The 20,434-nt window shown below is 41.3% G+C and overlaps 1 protein-coding gene across 1 annotated transcript in view; it reads right to left on the reverse strand.

Annotated features, from left to right (window-relative positions):
• The window catches only part of PLXDC2 (plexin domain containing 2), a 409,324-nt gene that overhangs the window by 31,683 nt on the left and 357,207 nt on the right, over positions 1 to 20,434 (reverse strand). Inside the window, exons 10-12 of the mRNA XM_050939575.1 lie at positions 20,198 to 20,258; positions 11,413 to 11,566; positions 9,331 to 9,369 (exon numbers count right to left, since the gene is read on the reverse strand). Of these exons, the coding sequence (XP_050795532.1) occupies positions 9,331 to 9,369; positions 11,413 to 11,566; positions 20,198 to 20,258 (254 nt within the window). The remainder of the gene's footprint in view (positions 1 to 9,330; positions 9,370 to 11,412; positions 11,567 to 20,197; positions 20,259 to 20,434) is intronic.

Raw genomic sequence — 20,434 nt, forward strand, 5'->3', positions numbered from 1 at the left:
CCAACCAACCAAACAGTGAAATACCCAAACAAAACCTTTCTTTAAAAAATAAATTAAATTAAGGTTGAAATTTTATTTCAGTACAAGTCCAGCTTTAAATTATTGAGGGCTGATGCTATAACCCTTATTGCCTTAATTAGCCCAATAAAGCCAATGATAAAACTCCTCTTGGCATTAGTGTGACTAATTAAAAGGACTACTCTGGTGAGTATATTTGCAGGATCAGGCCCTGATTTCAAAACAAAGGAATACAGGATGGGCATTGAAATTGTTTTCCTGTGAGTGCTTTAAAAATGCATTTGCTGTTAGGCCATGTGGCAATGCTATAATGTATTATTTTAACCATCATTCTAAAATAATGATTTTATTGGGCTATTCAGATGAATGAAAGACTATTCACATGAGCAACTGTAGTAGCATCAGGCCCTAACGGTGAGAAAGCACCGTCACATATTTACACTGATCTCTGGAACTGAGTTAGCGTCCTATAGCAATTTAAATGTTAAAGAAATAGAACTTACAATGCATTTTTCAGGGTCTTTGTGTGAATATGCCACTTGGCACAGGTTGGGTTTTTTTTGTTTTTGTTTTGTTGGTTTTGTCTTCGCTGATTTTAGGCTTGTTTCTGCTTTCCTTGAAGTCAATGACAGAACTCTAATTGGCACAATTTGCATGAGCAAGGATGAAAAAATGAATGTTTCAGAATTGGGTTTGATTTTTAAGCAATGGCTTGTAGCATGGAGATTGTGCTGGCTGATAAACCATGCAGTATGATGCATTATTAATACTAATGCAAAAGCAATAGTAATACCCGAATGTTCTTAATAAACAGGATCTCTCCAGTACTTGCTTAGGAATATTAAAATATGTTAATCCATTATTATTATTTTATGCATATAGCATCAAAACGGCGGGGGGGTGGGAGACTTTACATACACTTCAACTGACAGGTCAGATCACCAAAGAGCTCACAATCCAGAGTGCTGATCCTAAAGACACACACTAAAATAAGCAGAAATGACAAGAGTACAGACAAAGAACAGGCCTAGCCTGCGGGGTTCATAATCATTTTTTCAAAGCAGATGGAAATATACACTTGCACCTTACATGGAAACTGCCAAGCTATGAAGTTTTACAGATGAGCCTTTTGTCCCATAATCACACATGACAAAGGATTTTAATCACACAATTATTATGGAATCACAGAAATTGAAGACTTCTAAAGACCTATAGTTGTTAGGTCATTTAATGCCTCACCTGGTCAATGCACAGTTGCACTCTATGAGTCCCTGTCTTTTATGAGAGAATGGGGCTGGTATTCTCCATGGCAGGCCCTCAGATTTATAAAATTCACTTACCTGTTTGTGCAAGCATTCATTACATTTTCCCTGTCAAGGCATAAAGCTTTAGAGCATTTCAACTCAGGGAGTATCTGCATTGGCTCTGCTTTTTTGGGAAGACTAGTTATATGTATTGACTCTCTGGGTAATTTACTCCTTATTTCCCATATTTACTGTGGGGGTAACTGCAGTAAAAAAATGATGACAGCAAAACTGGTGAGCAGTGAATGGGGAGATGTGAAAAATTTAGAGAAAATCCATATACTTTAGTTTAAGGCTTTTTTGAGCACTCTCCAAAGCACCAGGAAGCAAACTGAAATGAAAGCAATTTATCAGATTTACTAGATTAAATTTCTTGAAAGTAAAGATTATTAATCTGTGATGTTGTTTCCCCAATATGGATGAGTTCAGCACTTTTTCCTCTGGCTGAGAATTTAAGATAGTCCTTGGGAAAGCAGGCGGAATTTAAAGTGTACAGCTCACATTTGTTGAACCAAACAGTATGGCATGCCTAAGAGCCTTACAATTAACGAGGACTGAACCATAAAAAAATTGAACAACACTTGAAAATATAAAAGACCATTTTTTTGTTGCATAAATGTTATAGTGGTGACAAGTTAATTACCATCCCGTAAAGAGATCTTGTGCCGGATTGCAGTTCGACAAGTCATTGTTTTTATTTCAAAATAAAAAAGCATGGCCTCAGTAACTCACAGCACCATGCAAAATTACTGCTGCATTATCTGTTGCTAGGACTATAATTAATTCCTGTCACAGTTGCAGAGGACACTTACAATTTTTACATAAAATCATTTAGGGATTGCAGTGCAATATTGAGAATTTATTTTATTAAAGGAACAGCTGTCAAGTCCCATGTCTCAGAAAACAGAGTTGGCCCACAAGAACAGACTGATTTTACAAAACACTATGGCTAAAAATATCAAGATGCCGCCATCTTGTAAGCATTAGCTGTGCTTGGACTGCATTAAGAGTTCCAAGGCAGCACACTCTTGCCATGTATCTGCCATGCTTTGTGATACACCAGTGCTTGTCTTTAAGGGTTAAGGAGGAATTTTTCTAATGCTGCAGATGGGGATCGTGAATGTTTGTTTCACTTTTCCTTGACCACCGTGCATGTCAGAAGGCTGTGAGTGGTTGGCTTTGCCAGGATTTGAATGGTGGTGATTGATTTTGAGGTTATCTTTATGAACATATCATTTAGGTGTGTCAACTTCTTAGGGTCTGAGTCCTCTGCAGTGCTGGTGCATGTGGGGGTTCTAGCTTATCCCAGACATGAACATATTGCCAGGAATGAATGGTTGGTAGAATATGGAGAAGCACTTTTAAAACTGAGCATAGGTTAGAGGTACGCATCGTTCATGCCCAATTGTTAACATGACGAAAGGGCTAGTTGAGAGAATGACTCCCAACAAGTATTGATAGCCTCTGAGGCTTCATGTGACCTCCGTTTATTTGAGGCACAATGCCTCCAGGAACTCCTGGTAGGATAGTCCCACTCTGAGTTGCTCACAACTCATCCAATGGCTGGTACTCATTGTTTGTGCTTGCTTTAGTAATTGCCAGCATAACCCACCAATCAGTGGGTATGTCTACGCTCTGTCTGGGATTAGTGATAGTATATTAAAAATAGCAGTGTGGACATTGTAGTGCCAGTGGAGGCTCGGGCTAGCCACATGAGGTCAAACCTGCCCCTTGGGTCCAAGCTCTCTTCCGGCTGCAATGTAGACATACCCAGTACATATAACATGTTCCCCTCTGGGTCTGATACACAGAGATTGTGAGTCTGTTATAGCCCCCAGTTATGCAGGCTGGCTCCTTAGCTCAAGCTGCAAAGACTCCTAGCTTTGTAGGTCTTGGTTCAATCCCCACTGTTTGCTCAAATGGATGCTGCCATCCTCTTATCTAGTAGATACCTAGATCTAACAGCAGCCAGAGGTATTTTCTTTAATAGACTATATATTTCTCTTTTAATACCTTTGGTTCATAGGCTGTTTTGGGAAGGAAGAACTTTAATTCTTTTTTATTTTAATACAGACTGAGCACGTCCAGTTAACTTTGCTCACAGCCACATGCTACTGTAGATTTCCTATTCCCCTTTCTCAGGAAACAGTGGCTTCCTCTTCCAGGCACATAGACTGAAATTGTATAAGTCAACAAACTGCAGTTAGCATAACATTTGGAGTTTGTAGTCCAACTCTGACTATGTTTCGTATAAAACTGAAGAAAACAGGAGTGCTCTGGGATGTATTCAAGACCCTATTCCAACTTTAACTAGTCCAGAGAGTTTGATTATGTGAACAAATTCATTGCTTGGAAGTGCTAGAGGAGAAATGGCTTGACAATTTGTTGGGCTGATGCTGAGATAGCAAAGGGGAGATATCCAGCAACACAGAGCATTTGTAAGATTAAGTAAATATGCAAATCTACCTAGATGCTTGTTTTCACATAAAAAATGACAAGTTATTTTTGATTTGTTAAAAGACAACTAAATTATGTGCACAAAACAATTTTCTTTCTGGTTTATTTGATAATCTGGATGGCTAATTGCTTTTCACAAAGCCCCACCTTCCTGTCCTTATCCTATTAGTATACTATCTCCCTCCACACCCCTCTTTCTCTTATCTTTGAGCTCTGGTAGCATCCATTTTTTATGATTGCTGTCTCCATCACTAATGACACAAGCATAAATATGCTTATTGATAAGACTGTTTTTAAACAAACACAACACACAGTATACATCAATAAAATAAAGAATTGTTGGATACTTTGTCAAGTTTCCACTGGGGAAATTCTTTGCTACCAAGAACTGCATAAACTCTGCAATTATGTCAGAACTCAAATGTTTTTAAACAGCTGAGAAACACAGGGTTAGACTTATAAAAATGGACTAAACTGTAGAGCCAAATCCCATTTTGAGTTTTGCCAACGCACAGACTGAAGCTCATGCCCTCCCCTTCTTGCAGGAAAAGACTTGGAAGAGAAATACTGAACCATGGCTTCTTGACTCCTTGGCCTACAGGTGTAGTTGGCATCAGAGCCGATTAGCCAGAGGGCAAGGGTACTATTTATCTTGGTCAAGCCACGATCTGAGGGAATAATAAAAAAGCCAAGACCTGTGGATGTTAGCCTGTGCAGGCTCTGCTTCCGACTCCCTGAAATAGTAGTAATATAGCTCTTGAATGCACCATGCTATCACTACCTGAGCAATTCTTAGCATCTCTTTTGAAGCATACATAAACTTAGTATGTTAAAAGAAAATACTTTTAAAATAATGATTAGCAGGTGTCAACGTAATGAACATAATAATAGATTTCAATTGGAGTTTAGGGTGCACAAGAAGTGAAGGTTTGGGCCCTATCAAAATGTATAAATTTGCATAAATTTAGACTGGGATTTTCAAAGGGAGTTAGGTGCCCAAATTCCAATGGGAGTTGGAAATATATGTTAACTACTTATGCTAAACAATCTGTTCCACCTTGTACTTAGCTATGACACCTCGCGTACGTTTCCCAGTCCTGAAGAAGAGGTTGGTGTCAGCTTGAAAGCTTGTCTCTTTCGCCAACAGAAATTGGTCCAGTAAAGGATATTACCTCACCCACCTTGTTTCTCTAAAACCCTTAGGCATTGGCTACCGTGGCGCTTTACAGCTCAGGTGTGTGAAAAAACACCCCCCTGAGTGCAGCAAGCTACAGTACTGGAAAGCGCCAGTGTAAACAGTGCCCCAGCACTGGGAGCACGGCTCCCAGGGCTGTAAGCTAATCCCAACACTCGCACTTCAAAGTGCTCCTGTGGCAGCGCTGTACAGCTGCAACTGTAGCCATACCCCCAGTCTTCATTGCAAAAGTCCAGTCTTGTATTGCTTTTTAATAAACACCGTATTGTACCAAATATATGCAACAGTCTTCCCCAGGACTGCAAAACTTGATTTTTTTTTATGGCTATCTGCATACTACACACGCCGTAATTCACCCTATACAAAAGGCCAGCAGATGTCTTATACAACACTCATGTCAAGCTAAAGCCCTGTTTTGAGAGCTTAAGTAGGACATAAATGGCATGGGGTGTCTCTATGAAATGCAAAGAAAAACCTGTGGCGCTGAATCTCAAAGCCTGGATCAAATGACTTAGGCTCACGCGGTTTGGGTTATTTATAACAGTGTAGACATTCCTGCTTAGGCTGGAGTCTGGGCTCTGAAACTAGGCAAGGGGAGATGGTCTCAGATTCTGGGCTCCTGCCCAAGCAGGAATGTCTACACTGCTATTTTTAACCCCTCAGCCTGATCCCTGCAAATTGACTTGCGCTCTGAGACTTGGCAGGAAGGGTTTTTCTTTGCAGTAGAGACATGCTAATACAGGTCTTTTGTTGGTCTTCTGCTCAAGGGTGAATTTCACAGTAGCACATCAGACAGGATGAGTTTGCGAAACTGCATTTCTCAAATGGAAGTTTATTCTTTAAGAAGATATTCTGACTAACGTAAAATGGCAACAGTTGCTCTCATGGCCATTGCCTTACACATAACTCCTGTCTTTCTCAGTGCTCAAACTCAAGACAAGTGAAGAATCTGCAGCTAGCAGATCATGGTAATGAACTATCTGAAAAACAAATATATAGAACTCTGGGACAATCATCTGTTGTTCTCATCTAAATTCAGTTTGAACTAGTTCAGTGAAAAAGGGGCTCACTCAATCATAAAATAATTTTAAACTAGAAAAGCTTAGTTCATCCTACATGAACCAAACTATATAAATTCCCTTTTTTAGCTTCCCTGAATGAGTGATTCTAAATCATCCACCCAAGAATTCTCAACATGAAAGGGCTATTACTGTATCATTACTGCCAGCTGCCTGCTTCTTTTATGAAGAATTAGGTAGCCGCTTTTGAGATATGTTAGCTTTGGTACACATGAAGTTAAAGGAAAATAAGAACAATAATGGATTGAAGGGCTTTTATAACATAAAATATCAATGCTATTATACAAGAACTTTTTAAATTTTCCTAAGCTTTTAAACCAGGTTTTTCAAGTTTGAAAACTTTTAATAGAGTTAAGTGTTAACAAGTGTGATGTTAAGCGAGCCGACTGTAAAAAATCCTTAGATGTGCATATAGGTAACTGGCAGTGATGAAAGAACAAATACAGAAGAAATAGATAAAAGCTAAATTGGAATTTATGGTAAAAGGTGCCACACAAGGTTTTATGTGAATGGGTATAGCACTAAATTACAAGTGATTTTTCTCTTATAACTAAAAGGTCAAGGCAGTTTGACCTACAACTGCAGTCTGCTTTAAAATTTTAATTTAGTTACTACTTGATAAAATTTGGCCTCAAAAGTTCCAGCCAAAGGGGAAATGCAGAATTTATACAGAATCCTTTTGTTGTACCTAATCACCTATTCACTTCTGTCATCCAAGGACACATCTAGCTATAGGTCCTTATTGATCAGATAGAGCTTAGTTTTCCATTACAAAAGGCTCACTTTTATTTGAGTTTTACAGGATTGAGTTTGGAAAGGCTAAAGGCTCTGTATTTGGTTGACCTGGAATCTTCTTCTCTTTATGAAAGGCTGACAAATCACAGTGAATCAAAGAAGAAACCTGTGGCTACAGAGGTTTTATCAGAGCCTAATCTAAGGGCTGTTGTAAAACTCAATGCATAATTGAAGATTCCTGGAGAACTTCCCAGATTAACAGCTAGGTTTACTATGTGAATGAGGGCTGGTCTACACTAGGGGGGGAAATCGATCTAAGATACGCAACTTCAGCTACGTGAATAGCGTAGCTGAAGTCGAAGTATCTTTGATAGAGTTACCTATCGTTCTCACAGCGCGGAATCGACATCCGTGGTTCCCCCTGCCGACTCCGCTACCGCCGTTCGCGTTGGTGGAGTTCCAGAGTCAACAGGAGCTCGTTTGGGGATCGATATATCGCGTCTAGATGAGACGCAATATATCGATCCCTGAGATATCGATTGCTACCTGCCGATATGGCTGGTAGTGAAGACGTAGCCTGAGAAATCCTGCTGAGTGACTTTGCTTCCATACTGTTTGAAGCCCATATCACCACCTTCTCTTTTATTTCAAGAACTAACTGAAGAAAAATGAATCTATAGCTGTTGGTTTCTATTTTTGAAATCAAGAAGCATTATGCACTGAAACTGCGTACCTAGGCTTAAAGAAAGCCATACCACAAATTCTACCAAGAGACTACATCAGAGCTACTCCTCTTGGTTTTGAACATTTTGCTTTCTGTTTCAGAGATTTCCTTCTCAGATCTTAGGCAAGAGGAGGCAAGCTAAATACGGTGTTTGAAGTAACTCTCCCCGTGTGGGAGAGAACTGGAATTTATTTTTAAAAAATATATTGTTTGGGTTTGATGTAACTTTATATTATTATGCTCTTGAAGAAGAAGAGCACTGAAGCATTTGTTTTGATAAAACAAAGTATAACAACTTCAAAAATAAACAAGGGAAAGAACAAGTCAAATGTGGGGCTGATCAACCATAGCAGCATCCCTTTTAATAAAGTGGTTAAATGGTTAATTTGTAAGTTATCTTATTCAGAGTTTCCAGTTATATTTCAAATCCATGCCAATTAACAACAAATGAACAGCCCTGCATGAGGCAAAGTTCAATACAACAGCTGTGCTGTTACTATTGATAGTGAGATGAAGATGTTATCCAGACAGACGAGCGGCTGGAAAAATGATACAGAGATGGGATATTTAACTTGGGGTGTGAGGGGGGAACTAAATAAAAAACCATTCAAGGATACCATTGGTGAACCACGCAGCAAAAAAAGCAATCCAGAATGTCAAGGGCCATATGGACACCACACATTCTTTCAAGCCTAAGACAACAAGACCCAGAAAAGGTAAGTAGTATCAACAGTAAAGCTTCCCTTTACAGCAGTGCAGGTCCAGTGCATTTCGTTAGGCAGAGCAAATCAGCATTCACCCTGAGGGTCTGATCCAAAGGCCGCTGAATAGGAGTCCTATTGACTTCAGCGAGCTACATTTAGTGCAAGGGTGGGCAAACTATGGCCCGGGAGCCCCTTCAGACGTTTTAATCCGGCCCTTCAGACGTTTTAATCCGGCCCTCAAGCTCCTGCTGGGGAGCAGGGTCAGGGGCTTGCTCCTCGCAGCTCCCAGAAGCAGCAGCACGTCCCTCCTCCGGCTCCTATGCATAGGAGAAGCCAGGGGGCTCCACACACTGCCACCAGCAAATGGGGCCAATGGGAACTGCAGGAGCGATGGCTCCGGATGAGGCAGCATGCAGAGCCACCTGGCTGTGCCTCCGTGTAGTAGCCAGATGGGGGATGTGCCGCTGCTTCCGGGGGCTGCTTGAGGAAAGTGCTGCCAGGATCCTGCACCCCTGACCCCCTCCTGCCCTCCGAACCCCTCAAGAGCACCCCAGAGCCCTCACCCCTCCCACTAGCACCCCAACCCGGAGCCCCCTCCTGCACTCTGAACTCCTCATTTCTGGCCCACCCCAGAACCCGCACCCCACATTAGAAAGGGGCCATAATATTACATGCCTAATTGAAGAATACATGCGGATAGCAACTGTAAACTGTGATAAAAACAAATACTGTAGCTTATAGCACCTTATAAAGAATGCATCATAACAGAACATATATATGAATAATGTTATTAAAAAACGATCACCAGCCCCACTCCCCAAATCATCTTCTCCCCTAGATTTTTGCCTTTAATAGATCAACTTTTTGAATGCTAAAGTTATTTTACTGTTACACTGTTAATAAGTTATAAAAACTGTTGTAAACATTTGATTTACTAAGCAGTTGCTTAGCCTTTTTGCCCTGTTACTCTGCCTCAGAGATGTGGGTAATTTAAGTCCCTTGGGGGCCTGGTATAAGACATTTCTACACTCTGATTTAGATTAATTAAGCTGCGCAGGCTGTAGTTATGTAACCTATTGACATTGTTTACACACACACAAAAATCACCTCTTACCTCCATTATCTTTTAGGTGCAGTGCTATCTTGGTATCATCTAAAAAAGAAATTCAAATTACTAACACAGGAAACCTAGTTTAATTAGGTCATAGATAGCTTTAATGATATTCTAATGTCCAACAGATTTAACCATCAGAATAGACTTTGGTGGTTTGCTCATATAGGGCTTGATCCTCTTCTTCACACTGAGTAGTACCTTACTCCTCTAATAGTACTAAGAGATCTAAAGGACTATCAGTGGAGTAAGGTAGAATTCAAAATGAATAAAGGTATGAGCATCTGGCAAATAGCTTTTAAAAGCACCTTTACCTTTGTCATGTATATGTAATCAGGAGTGGGGCCAGAATTTCTGGCGCCGTAGGCAGAATTCAGGGGGCGGCATTTTGTGTGCTCCCCATAGGGTGCGCGGGAGCTTTTGGTTCCACTCTCATCGTGCCGCCAAAGAAGGACCCTCCACCTAAATGCCGCAGGCAACAGTGGCAGTCACTGAGCTGCTCAATTGCCTGCTGCTGTTTTCTGCGGCACGTCGGCAGAAGGTCTTTCTTCGGTGGCGCGACAGGAGCGGAACCGGAGGCTCCCGTGCACCCCATGGGGAGCGCACAAAATGCCATCCCCCGAATCCTGGCACCCTAGGCGACCACCTAGGGTTGCCTAATGGAAGTGCCGGCCCTGTATGTAATATAAGTATGATTATTTGTGTGACTGACTCTGTAGGTCACATGACATATTCAGGACTCAGGTAGCATTTGACAGTAAAATAAAACAATTATTAACTGTTCTCATAAGAAATAATTGGAAAAATATACCAGTTTCAAAGTCTCTCTATATTTCCAGATTTCTCTTATTATTTGTACATTGGATGAGCCAAATATCTGGGGCATTTTTAGCAAATGAGCCATCAGGAATAGAGCTACAAATCCTGTAGTTACAGCTTTTAAATTTTCTTGCTGCTTTGCTCTAATGAAAGTGAGTCCTTTTCATCAATAGACTCCCACCTTGTAACATCTTCAGTTTTAGGCTTAATGCTTGAATATCTTGGAAGCTAGAAATGTTCCTGCTGGAATCTATTAAAAAATTCTGTCCGCTCTGTACAGCTTCCATTATATTAACAATTCTGCTAGAAGAAGAGCTGCCATTATATTTTATAGTTGCTACTTGATTCATTGTAGGTAGCTTTTCTATCCAGCTGAACTTCTACCAGGTGCAGGAGGCTAGACTATCTTATTTGCAGGATGGAAAGGTTTAAGCTCTGAAGTCAGAGGAACAGCTACAAATGTGAGTTCCCATATTATCTCTCAATCTTGTTACTTTGCTTTGGGACTCTAAAGAAAAGTGTCTTTCTAGAAAACAATACTGCAGTCAGTACTGGTGCAAAAGGTTAGTGCCAATATCAAAATAAATATTTAATTTTGAGTGTCTCTGTTTTCAGATCGCCAACACTGGACCCTCAGGACCTGTCCCAAAGGTCACTGAAGTCAATAATGCGAGTCTCTCCATTGACTTCAACAGGCTTTGCTTCAGGCCCATATGGCCTGATTTTTTCCGATGAGCACCAATAACCTCCTAAGCTTCATAACTGTAAATTCTTTGAAATGTTGACTGTCTTTTACCATATGTCTGTACACCACCTCACATAGTGAAGCCTCCAACCTTGCTGGGACCTCTAGGTGTTACTGTAATACAAATAACTCCAAATGAACATAGTGGGAACAGAGAATTGGCAGTCTCTGCTGAGACAAAGGCCAAGATAGCAGTAGTGGCAGCCAGGATGTAGCAGTTAGAATTAAGAAGCTCAGGCAGAGCTGTCTGAAGACACAGAGTTTGCGTCATTGGTCTAAGAAGAAAAATTAGGGCTTTGGTTTTCATCACCATCCAAGCTTCTTGTTTTGGAAACATACAAAGCCCTTCAGATATTTGCTCCATGCTAAGTTTTCTCCCTCCAAAAACCAAAAACAAACAAACAATACTCCTGCTTCCCCCAGCCCCTGCAAACTTAACCAATGAAAAGATTTGTTTTCTCCTTAACATTGTAAATAAGACAACTTTTCATTATGGACTAAAGCATTCCATAGTAAGCCACCTTCTGTGGGCAGGCTGGTTGGCAGGTGGGATGTAGTGGCTCCTTTGGTAGTGGTTAAAACTCTGAACGTCGTGGTAGTTGGCTGGAGAGAAGTGGTGGTATGAGGGGGCTTCTCAGTTGTGTCCACATTCTTCTCACAGACTTTATCTTTCGACTATTGAGAAACACGAAAAACAAGCCAGAAGAAAATTAGTTTTCAGTGGAGACCATTTGTCACTGAACTAAAAGTCTGAATATGGACAAACTGCTAAGCCAGAAATAATAAAAATGGAAATTAAATCAAGGAATATTTGGAGAGTTTATTTATTTTAAAAGTGAAATATTTTGCACAGGGTTCTGTAGAACGACAGGTATTCCATTGAACTGGAAAATTTACAATGCCTAAACTGTTGATGACAAAGCTGTGAAGGCTCTGAATACCAAATGCATATTATTACTGCCACAAAGTTTTAACATCTAAATTCATCACTAGGAAATTACTTTTGGGGAGAGGGTTGTTCTTTTTTTGCTATTGTAGTTGGAATGCACACCTCAATCAATCTTTTTTTCTGGGTGCCATAAAACATGTCATAGCAAAATACACATCTGGGTAAAATAAAAATATTGAAAATATGGTATAGCACAAAAAATAAGGTATAGTTCATTGTAATTTTTAATTAATTACAAGTTCCTTGGAAATTACCAAAGACAATAATAATTATATATATAAAATAGCTTTACACATAAATAGTTACCTTTGCTTTTTATTTTTATATAATAAATCACATAAGTGAGTATGTACATATGTATACACAGACACATATGTATACATTTTTAACTCAAGGTCACATTTATATATTCAGTGGGAGTAAAGATTAAAACCATTTTTGTTTTATTTTGCTTTGCATTGCAGTGCATCTATAACACAGTTTTGCAGAAAAATATTTCCAGCCAAACAGCAGCAAATATATGAACTACTCCCGCCCCACACCTGGCATACATCATCCAGTTCAGAGGGTTGTGAACTCTGCTTCCTGGCAGTGTGTTCATCTCGTGTACTTCAAAAACAAGTGTGTATTGTTTCGCTTTTGATATGCAAGGTTATTTTCCTGTCCTCTCTTCCCTCTACCCTTTCTTTTATTAGAGCAAACTAGGATTTTAAATGAAAAAAACCAACACCCTAATACTAACCCCAAAACAAACAACCCTTCCCCCACCTTCTATCCCCACCTACAAAAACCCAGCCCAAGCCCTCATGTTAATATTATATATTTAAATAGAAAAAAAATCCCCAGGAGATGCCAAAGATAAGGTTGCTCTCCTAGTCACAAAACACAATAATTCAATCAAATTCAACCCCATGTTAGTAATATTTTTGATATGTAGGTCGGTATTATGTATATATATAAATATATAGGACCAGAAAGAGTGCATCCTTTATAGGTGCCCAAGAGAGGGAGGGGGCATGAGTATCTCTTCTCTCTCCCTTTGCATATCACTGAAAGAGGCCTTGTGCTCTGGGAATGCAAGCCTTTCACAGAGCTATCATTGCTAGTACAGATCTTGACAAAGAGGGGAGAGGTCACTAGCCAGCAGAACTGGATGAGTGCAGATAGGAGCTGCCAACACAATTTGCCCAAGCAGTCAGGATCCACCAGCATTCCCCAGAGCTCAGGAAGGCATTGTATATGCCTGAGGCAAAATGCCTCCCAGAGGTCCTGGTGGGGTGTGGTGGCACTGTGTGACCCACAATAGTGGTATTTCAGGCTCTGGCTGAGCCTCTTGGGTAGGGTTATCTGCTGCTTCTGCCAGTTCAGGCTCGCTGGTTTCCTCTGGCGTTGGAGTTGTAAATGGGTTTGAAAGCACTGGACTCAGTGCTGGCAATGGTTCTGGTGCTCTTTGCTTTGCCATTTCCGGTTCTGGGACTGGCTTTGGCTAGGTCTCTGGGATTGGATCCACTATGGCTGTTGCAGTCGTTGGCAGGGGATCCCGTTCCACCACCTCTGTCTGGGTCTCTGGTAACACAGACGGGGCCCTGGTGGAGGCTCAGGAAAAGGGCTGGGGGGTGAAAGCTTGCTTAGCCTGGCTACAGGTGACCATTCCCACCCTCTTGGCTAGCTTTACATGGTTGGCCAATTCTTCCCCCAGCAGCATGGAGATGGGATAATTATCATAGACTGCAAAAGTCCACATTCCTGTCCAGCCCTTGTACTGGACAGGCAACTTGGCTGTAGGCAAGTTTAAAGAGTTTGACATGAAGGGTTGAATTGTCACCGGGGCTTCTGGGTTGATAAATTTGGGGTCCACTAAGGATTGGTGGATAGCTCACTCTATACTCCAGTGTCCCTCCATGCAATAACCTTCTTCCTGCCCACACTCACAGTTTCCCTTCACTCTGAAGGTACCTGGGAGGCATCTGGGCCTGAGGACCTTCGGTGTGACTCCGGCATAATGAACTGCAGTCTGTTGGGGTTCCTGGGGCAGTTGGCCTTCACATGCCCCAGCTCATTACATTTAAAACATTGCCCAGCTGACTGCTCACTGGAGCGAGGTGGGTTGCTGGAGACGGATGTGGTGGGACGATAAGGTGTCTGGGGTTTTCCTTGGGATGTAGGTGGGGCCTTGGGCTGCCCCCGGTGATATGGTTTTGTTTTGGGTTGCCCCTTCTGATATTCACTCCAACTGCTACTAGTTTTTTTCTTTTCTGCCACCTCCACCCATTTGGCTCCAATCTCCCCCAGCTTGGTTACAGTTTTGGGCTTCCCATCTAGGATGTACCTTTCTATTTCCTCAGGAACACCCTCTAAGAACTGCTCCATTTTTATTAGGAAAGACAGATCTTCCAGAGATTTAATGCTTGCTCCTGATATCCAGGAATCCCAATTTTTTTCAATCTGGTAGGCATGTCAGGAAAATGCCATATCCGGTTTCCACTTTAGGGCTCTGAACCGCCAATGGGCATGCTTGGGTGTTAGCCCCATTCTGATTCTGGCCTTGTTTTAAAAAAGTTCATAACTGTTCATGTGTTCTTTAGGCATTTCAGCCGCCACCTCTCCTAAGGATCCACTGAGCTGCGGCCTCAACTCTACCACGTACTGGTCTGTAGAGATGCTGTACCCATGGCAGGACCTTTCAAAATTTTCTAAGAAGGCCTCAGTACCATCACCTGCCTTGTAGGTGAGGAATTTTCTGGATGAGAAGCGGTACCTGGAGAGGGGTTGCTAGGGTTGGCTGGTATATCCTGCTTAGCCCTTGCTAACTCCAGTTCATGCTTCCTCTCTCTTTCCCTTTCCTCCCTCTCTTTTTCTTTCTCCTCCATATCTTTTTCTTTCTGCTCCCTTGCTGTCTTGTGGGCAGCCTCCTCCCTCTCCATCAGTCTTTTATGTTCATTTTCTTTCTCTGTTGCTTCCAGTCTAGCCAGCTCTAGTTTAGTTGTGGCTTCACTGGTAGTTATTTTCCTGCTTTCTTGAGCTGGGTCACACCCCCTCTGCAGTTCACTGAAACTGGGATGCACTCAGCTCAGGGCTGCTTAGTTAACAGAGACATTCAGTGTTCAGCATTTCTAAGCTAGCTGTACACAAGAGGTAGAAAGAAAAAAAATTCAGCTTGTAAATTCCTTTTGCTAGCTGCTTGCTCACAGCTTGAAACCTTCCCTTCACAAAGACCCTTGTTAAAAAAACTTAACACTTCTGCCTTCAGGCAAAGAGAGATAAGATCTGCATCTACCTTTCCAGCTAAAAAGGAGAAAAAAAGTCTTACTGGCTTTTGGTTTAAAATGATCCTACCACTCTGCCACCATGTAAAAGTTCCTTCCCCACTTTGAACCCTAGGGCACAGATGTGGGGACCTGGATGAGGACCTCTAAGCTTAACTACCAGCTTAGATCTCGTTTTGCTGCCACCACCCAAATTATTTATGAGTCATTTGGGAAATTCTATCTACCTCCTCCCCAGACTATCTCCCTCCCAAGTACTATAACCCTTCCCTGGGTAGCCTTGAGACACTCCTCCACCCATTCCCTGGTGAACACTGATCCAAACCCTTGGATCTTAAAACAAGGAGAAATTAACCATTCCCCCTCCTTTCCCCCACCAATTCCTGGTGAGTCCAGATCCAATCCCCTTGGATCTTAAAACAAGGAAAAATCAATCAGTTTCTTAAAAAGAAGGCTTTTAATTAAAGAAAGAAAGGTAAAAATCATCTATTTTCAGGATGGAAAATAACTTTACAGAGCAATCAGATTCAAAGAGCTCAGAGGAACCCCCTCTAGACTTAGGTTCAAAGTTACAGCAAACAGAGGTAAGCCCGCTAGCAAAAGGAACATTTACAAGTTGAGGAAACAAAGATGAAACTAACACACCTTGCCTGGCTTTTATTTACAAGTTTGAAATATGAGAGACTTGTTCAGAAAGATTTGGAGAGCATGGATTGATGTCTGGTCTCTCTTAGCCCCAAGAGTGAACAACCCCCAAAACGAAGAGCACAAACAAAAACCTTCCCCCGACCAAGATTTGAAAGTATCTTGTCCCCTTATTGGTCCTTTTGGTCAGGTGTCAGCCAGGTTACCTGAGCTTCTTAACCCTGTAAAGGATTTTGGTGTCTCTGGCCAGGAGGGATTTTATAGTATTGTATACAGCTGTTACCGTTCCCTTTATAGTTATGACAATAAGCCTGAGGCAAAATGCCTCCCAGAGGTCCTGGTGAGGTGTGGTGGCACTGTGTGACCCACAATAGAGGCCTGTGGCCATCAATATCCTTCAATGTGAGACCATTCTGTGAGGTTCCGCCCCATACTGATAGATTTACTAACATAAGAACATAAGAACGGCCATACCGGGTCAGACCAAAGGTCCATCTAGCCCAGTATCTGTCTACCAACAGTGGCCAATGCCAGGTGCCCCAGAGGGAGTGAACCTAATAGGCAATGATCAAGTGATCTCTCTCCTGCCATCCATCTCTATCCTCTGATGAACGGAGGCTAGGGACACCATTCTTTACCCATTCTGGCTAATAGCCATTTATGGACTTAGCCACCATGAATTTATCCAGTTCACTTTTAAACACTGTTATAGTCCAAGCCTTCACAACCTCCTCAGATAAAGAGTTCCACAAGTTGACTGTGCGCTGCGTGAAGAAGAATGTCCTTTTATTTGTTTTAAACCCACTGCCTATTAATTTCATTTGGTGCCCCCTAGTTCTTGTATTATGGGAATAAGTAAATAACTTTTCCTTATCCACTTTCTCAACATCACTCATGATTTTACATACCTCTATCATATCCCTCCTTAGTCTCCTCTTTTCCAAGCTGAAGAGTCCTAGCCTCTTTAATCTTTTCTTGTATGGGACCCTCTCCAAACCCCTAATCATTTTAGTTCCTTTTTCTGTACCTTTTCTAGTGCTAGAATATCTTTTTTGAGGTGAGGAGATCACATCTGTACACAGTATTCGAGATGTGGGCGTACCATGGATTTATATAAGGGCAACAATATATTCTCAGTCTTATTCTCTATCCCCTTTTTAATGATTCCTAACATCCTGTTGCTTTTTTGACTGCCTCTGCACACTGCATGGACATCTTCAGAGAACTATCCACAATGACTCCAAGATCTTTTCCCTGACTCGCTGTAGCTAAATTAGCCCCCATCATACTGTACGTATAGTTGGGGTTATTTTTTCCAATGTGCATTACTTTACATTTATCTGAGTTAAATTTCATTTGCCATTTTGTTGCCCAATCATTTAGTTTTGTGAGATCTTTTTGAAGTTCTTCACAGTCTGCTTTGGTCTTAACTATCTTGAGTAGTTTAGTATCATCTGCAAACTTTGCCACCTCACTGTTTACCCCTTTCTCCAGATCATTTATGAATAAATTGAATAGGATTGGTCCTAGGACTGACCCTTGGGGAATACCACTAGTTACTCCTCTCCATTCTGAAAATTTACCATTAATTCCTACGCTTTGTTTCCTGTCTTTTAACCAGTTCTCAATCCATGAAAGGACCTTCCCTTTTATCCCATGACAGCTTAATTTATGTAAGAGCCTTTGGTGAGGGACCTTGTCAAAGGCTTTCTGGAAATCTAAGTACACTATGTCCACTGGATCCCCCTTGTCCATGTTTGTTGATCCCTTCAAAGAACTCTAATAGATTAGTAAGACACGATTTCCCTTTACAGAAACCATGTTGACTATTGCTCAACAGTTTATGTTTTTCTATGTATCTGACAATTTTATTTTTAACTATTGTTTCGACTAATTTGCCCAGTACCAACGTTAGACTTACCGGTCTGTAATTGCTGGGATCACCTCTACAGCCCTTTTTACATATTGGCGTTACATTAGCTAACTTCCAGTTATTGGGTACCAAAACTGATTTAAAGGACAGGTTACAAACCTTAGTTAATAGTTCCACAGCTTCACATTTGAGTTCTTTAAGAACTCTTGGGTGAATGCCATCTGGTCCCGGTGACTTGTTAATGTTGAGTTTATCAAATAATTCCAAAACCTCCTCTAGTGACACTTCAATCTGTGACAGTTCCTCAGATTTGTCACCTACAAAAGCCAGCTCAGGTTTGGGAATCTCCCTAACATCCTCAGCCGTGAAGACTGAAGCAAAGAATCCATTTAGTTTCTTCGCAATGACTTTATCATCTTTAAGTGCTCCTTTTGTATTTTGATCATCAAGGGGCCCCACTGGTTGTTTAGCAGGCTTCCTGCTTCTGATGTACTTAAAAAACATTTTATTATTACCTTTGGAGTTTTTGGCTAGCCGTTCTTCAAACTCCTCTTTGGCTTTTCTAATTACTAATAGCTTTAATTGCATGTTCTCAAAAAGTTACCTTTCTGAGCACTAAGACTCTGAGGGCAACCCCATCACTAGACATTCAGTTTGCAAATTGCAAAGCTGAAGTTATAAGCCTTTATAACAGCCATCTAGTATGTAATTATTGTACCTAATCACCCAGCATTACTTTGCAATTAAGGCTATATAAGAGGAAAAATTCCAACAAAAAATACCCCCTCCACAATGGGCTCATATCAGTGTATGTGTTGGACTCAATTATTGAGACTAAAATCAAGCATGCTTTTCTAAACAGACAGTTGGGGACATACTTTGCCTTTAATTATACCCTGCCGTATCCTGTCACTGGGGCTGTGCTGTTGTAATTGAAGACAGAATTTGGCCCTTAGGGCTGAAAAAGGGGAAGTAATTGCTCTTTATTAGCCTTTGAGAGAATCAAAGTCTGTTAGACGAATTAGCAAAAACAACGAGTTCATATCACCACAAATCCTCAGGTGAAGAAAACTGGCACAATGAGGCCACTGGAAAAAGACCAACATAATGTAAGATACTAATGAATGTGACTTGAAAATGACCCAGTTTGGGCCTTCTTACCCTCTGGCTGCATGTCCTGTAGCCAGCAGCAGTCCCAGGATCACCGCCCACCCTTCCTCATGCCACACAGCTATTGTTGTTTTCTTTTTTTAAAGGAGCACTGAATGTATCAAGTCTTTAAAAATGAGTAACAGAAAAATCTGTACTTAATGCTAAAGGCTTGGCCAGAATTCATAACCAAAATGCTCGGGCTGTATCTTTAGCTAGAGCTATTCTTGTAGGGTCCGTCAAGGATCTATTTTCATACAACTAAAATGGGGAGGAGCAAAGGCAAGAAAAGCGCAAGGGCAGTTGGCAACTACAGCTCAGTCTTTGCCATCATTCTGATGAGAATTTTAGTGCTACAACAATCAATTCAGGGTCACAAGTTTAGCATTAGCCTTTTTGTTGCATTAATTTTTGGGTTTACCATATTTTCATGGAAATAAAAAAATCATATTATGCCCATTTTATACCTTTGAATAATAATGACATTGCTCAACCTATCAGAGGGATAGCCGTGTTAGTCTGGATCTGTAAAAAGCAACAGAGTGTCCTATGGCACCTGCTCATTGCTCAACCTAGTGTTTCTTTAATACAACCTACTCAGTTTTTAAGTAATATATATAGGTAATTGTAGCATGCACTTGGCCTTAAAAAATGCTGCTTAATAATCTGCAGAATGTAATCAGAGGCATAATATCTAGGGCCCTACCAAATTCCCAGTCATGAAAAATACATCATGGACCGTGAAATCTGATCTTCCCCTAAGAAATTTGATCTTTTGTGTGCTTTTACCCTCTACTATACAGATTTCATGGAGGAGACCAGCGTTTCTCAAATTGGGAGTCCTGACCAAAAGGGAGTTGCGGGGGGTGGGTGGGGGGGGTCACACAGTTATTTTAGGGAGGTTGCGGTACTGCTATCCTTACTTCTGTACTGCCTTCAGAGCTGGATGGCTGGAGAGTGGCCGCTGTTGGCCGGGCACCCAGCTCTGAAGGCAGTGCCCCACCAGCAGTAGTGCAGAAGTAAGGGCGGCAATACCATACTGTGCCATCCTTACTTCTGCATGGCTGCTGCTGGTGGTGATTCTGCCTTCAGAGCTGGGCTTCTGGCCAGTATTCATCACTCTCCAGGTGCCCAGCTCTGATAGCAGAGCTGCCACCAGCAGCAGTGCAGAAGGGTAGCAGTATCGTAACCCCTCCTACAATAACCTTGCGACCCCCTGTACAACTCCTTTTTGGGTCAGGACCCGTACAATTACAACAACATGAAATTTTAGATTTAAATAGCTGAAATCATGAAATTTACGATTTTTAAAATCCTGTGATCGCAAAATTGACCAAAATGGACCATGAATTTCGTAAGGCCCTAATAATAGCTATGCAAATTTCCTTTGGTGGTCATATCAAGGTTGTAAAGCACATTCTTACCTCTTCAGGGCAGCCACTGTCTACCCAATCTTGCCGGTGGCGATCAAATCCACTGGAGCATCTTTAAATGATGAAAGAGATAAACGCAATCCAGATGGAAATAGAAAGAGGTAAGGAAGGTGGGGTGGGGGAGAGAGAGAGACAGAGAGACTGTAATTAATTGATTTATTTTATAATCTGAATGATTAGCACAGTGTGCTGACTGAAATATGATTAAATCATTTAACTCTTTTCATC

Source organism: Gopherus flavomarginatus, chromosome 2, assembly GCF_025201925.1.
Source record: "Gopherus flavomarginatus isolate rGopFla2 chromosome 2, rGopFla2.mat.asm, whole genome shotgun sequence".
In the NCBI taxonomy this organism is placed as follows: Eukaryota; Metazoa; Chordata; order Testudines; family Testudinidae; genus Gopherus; species Gopherus flavomarginatus.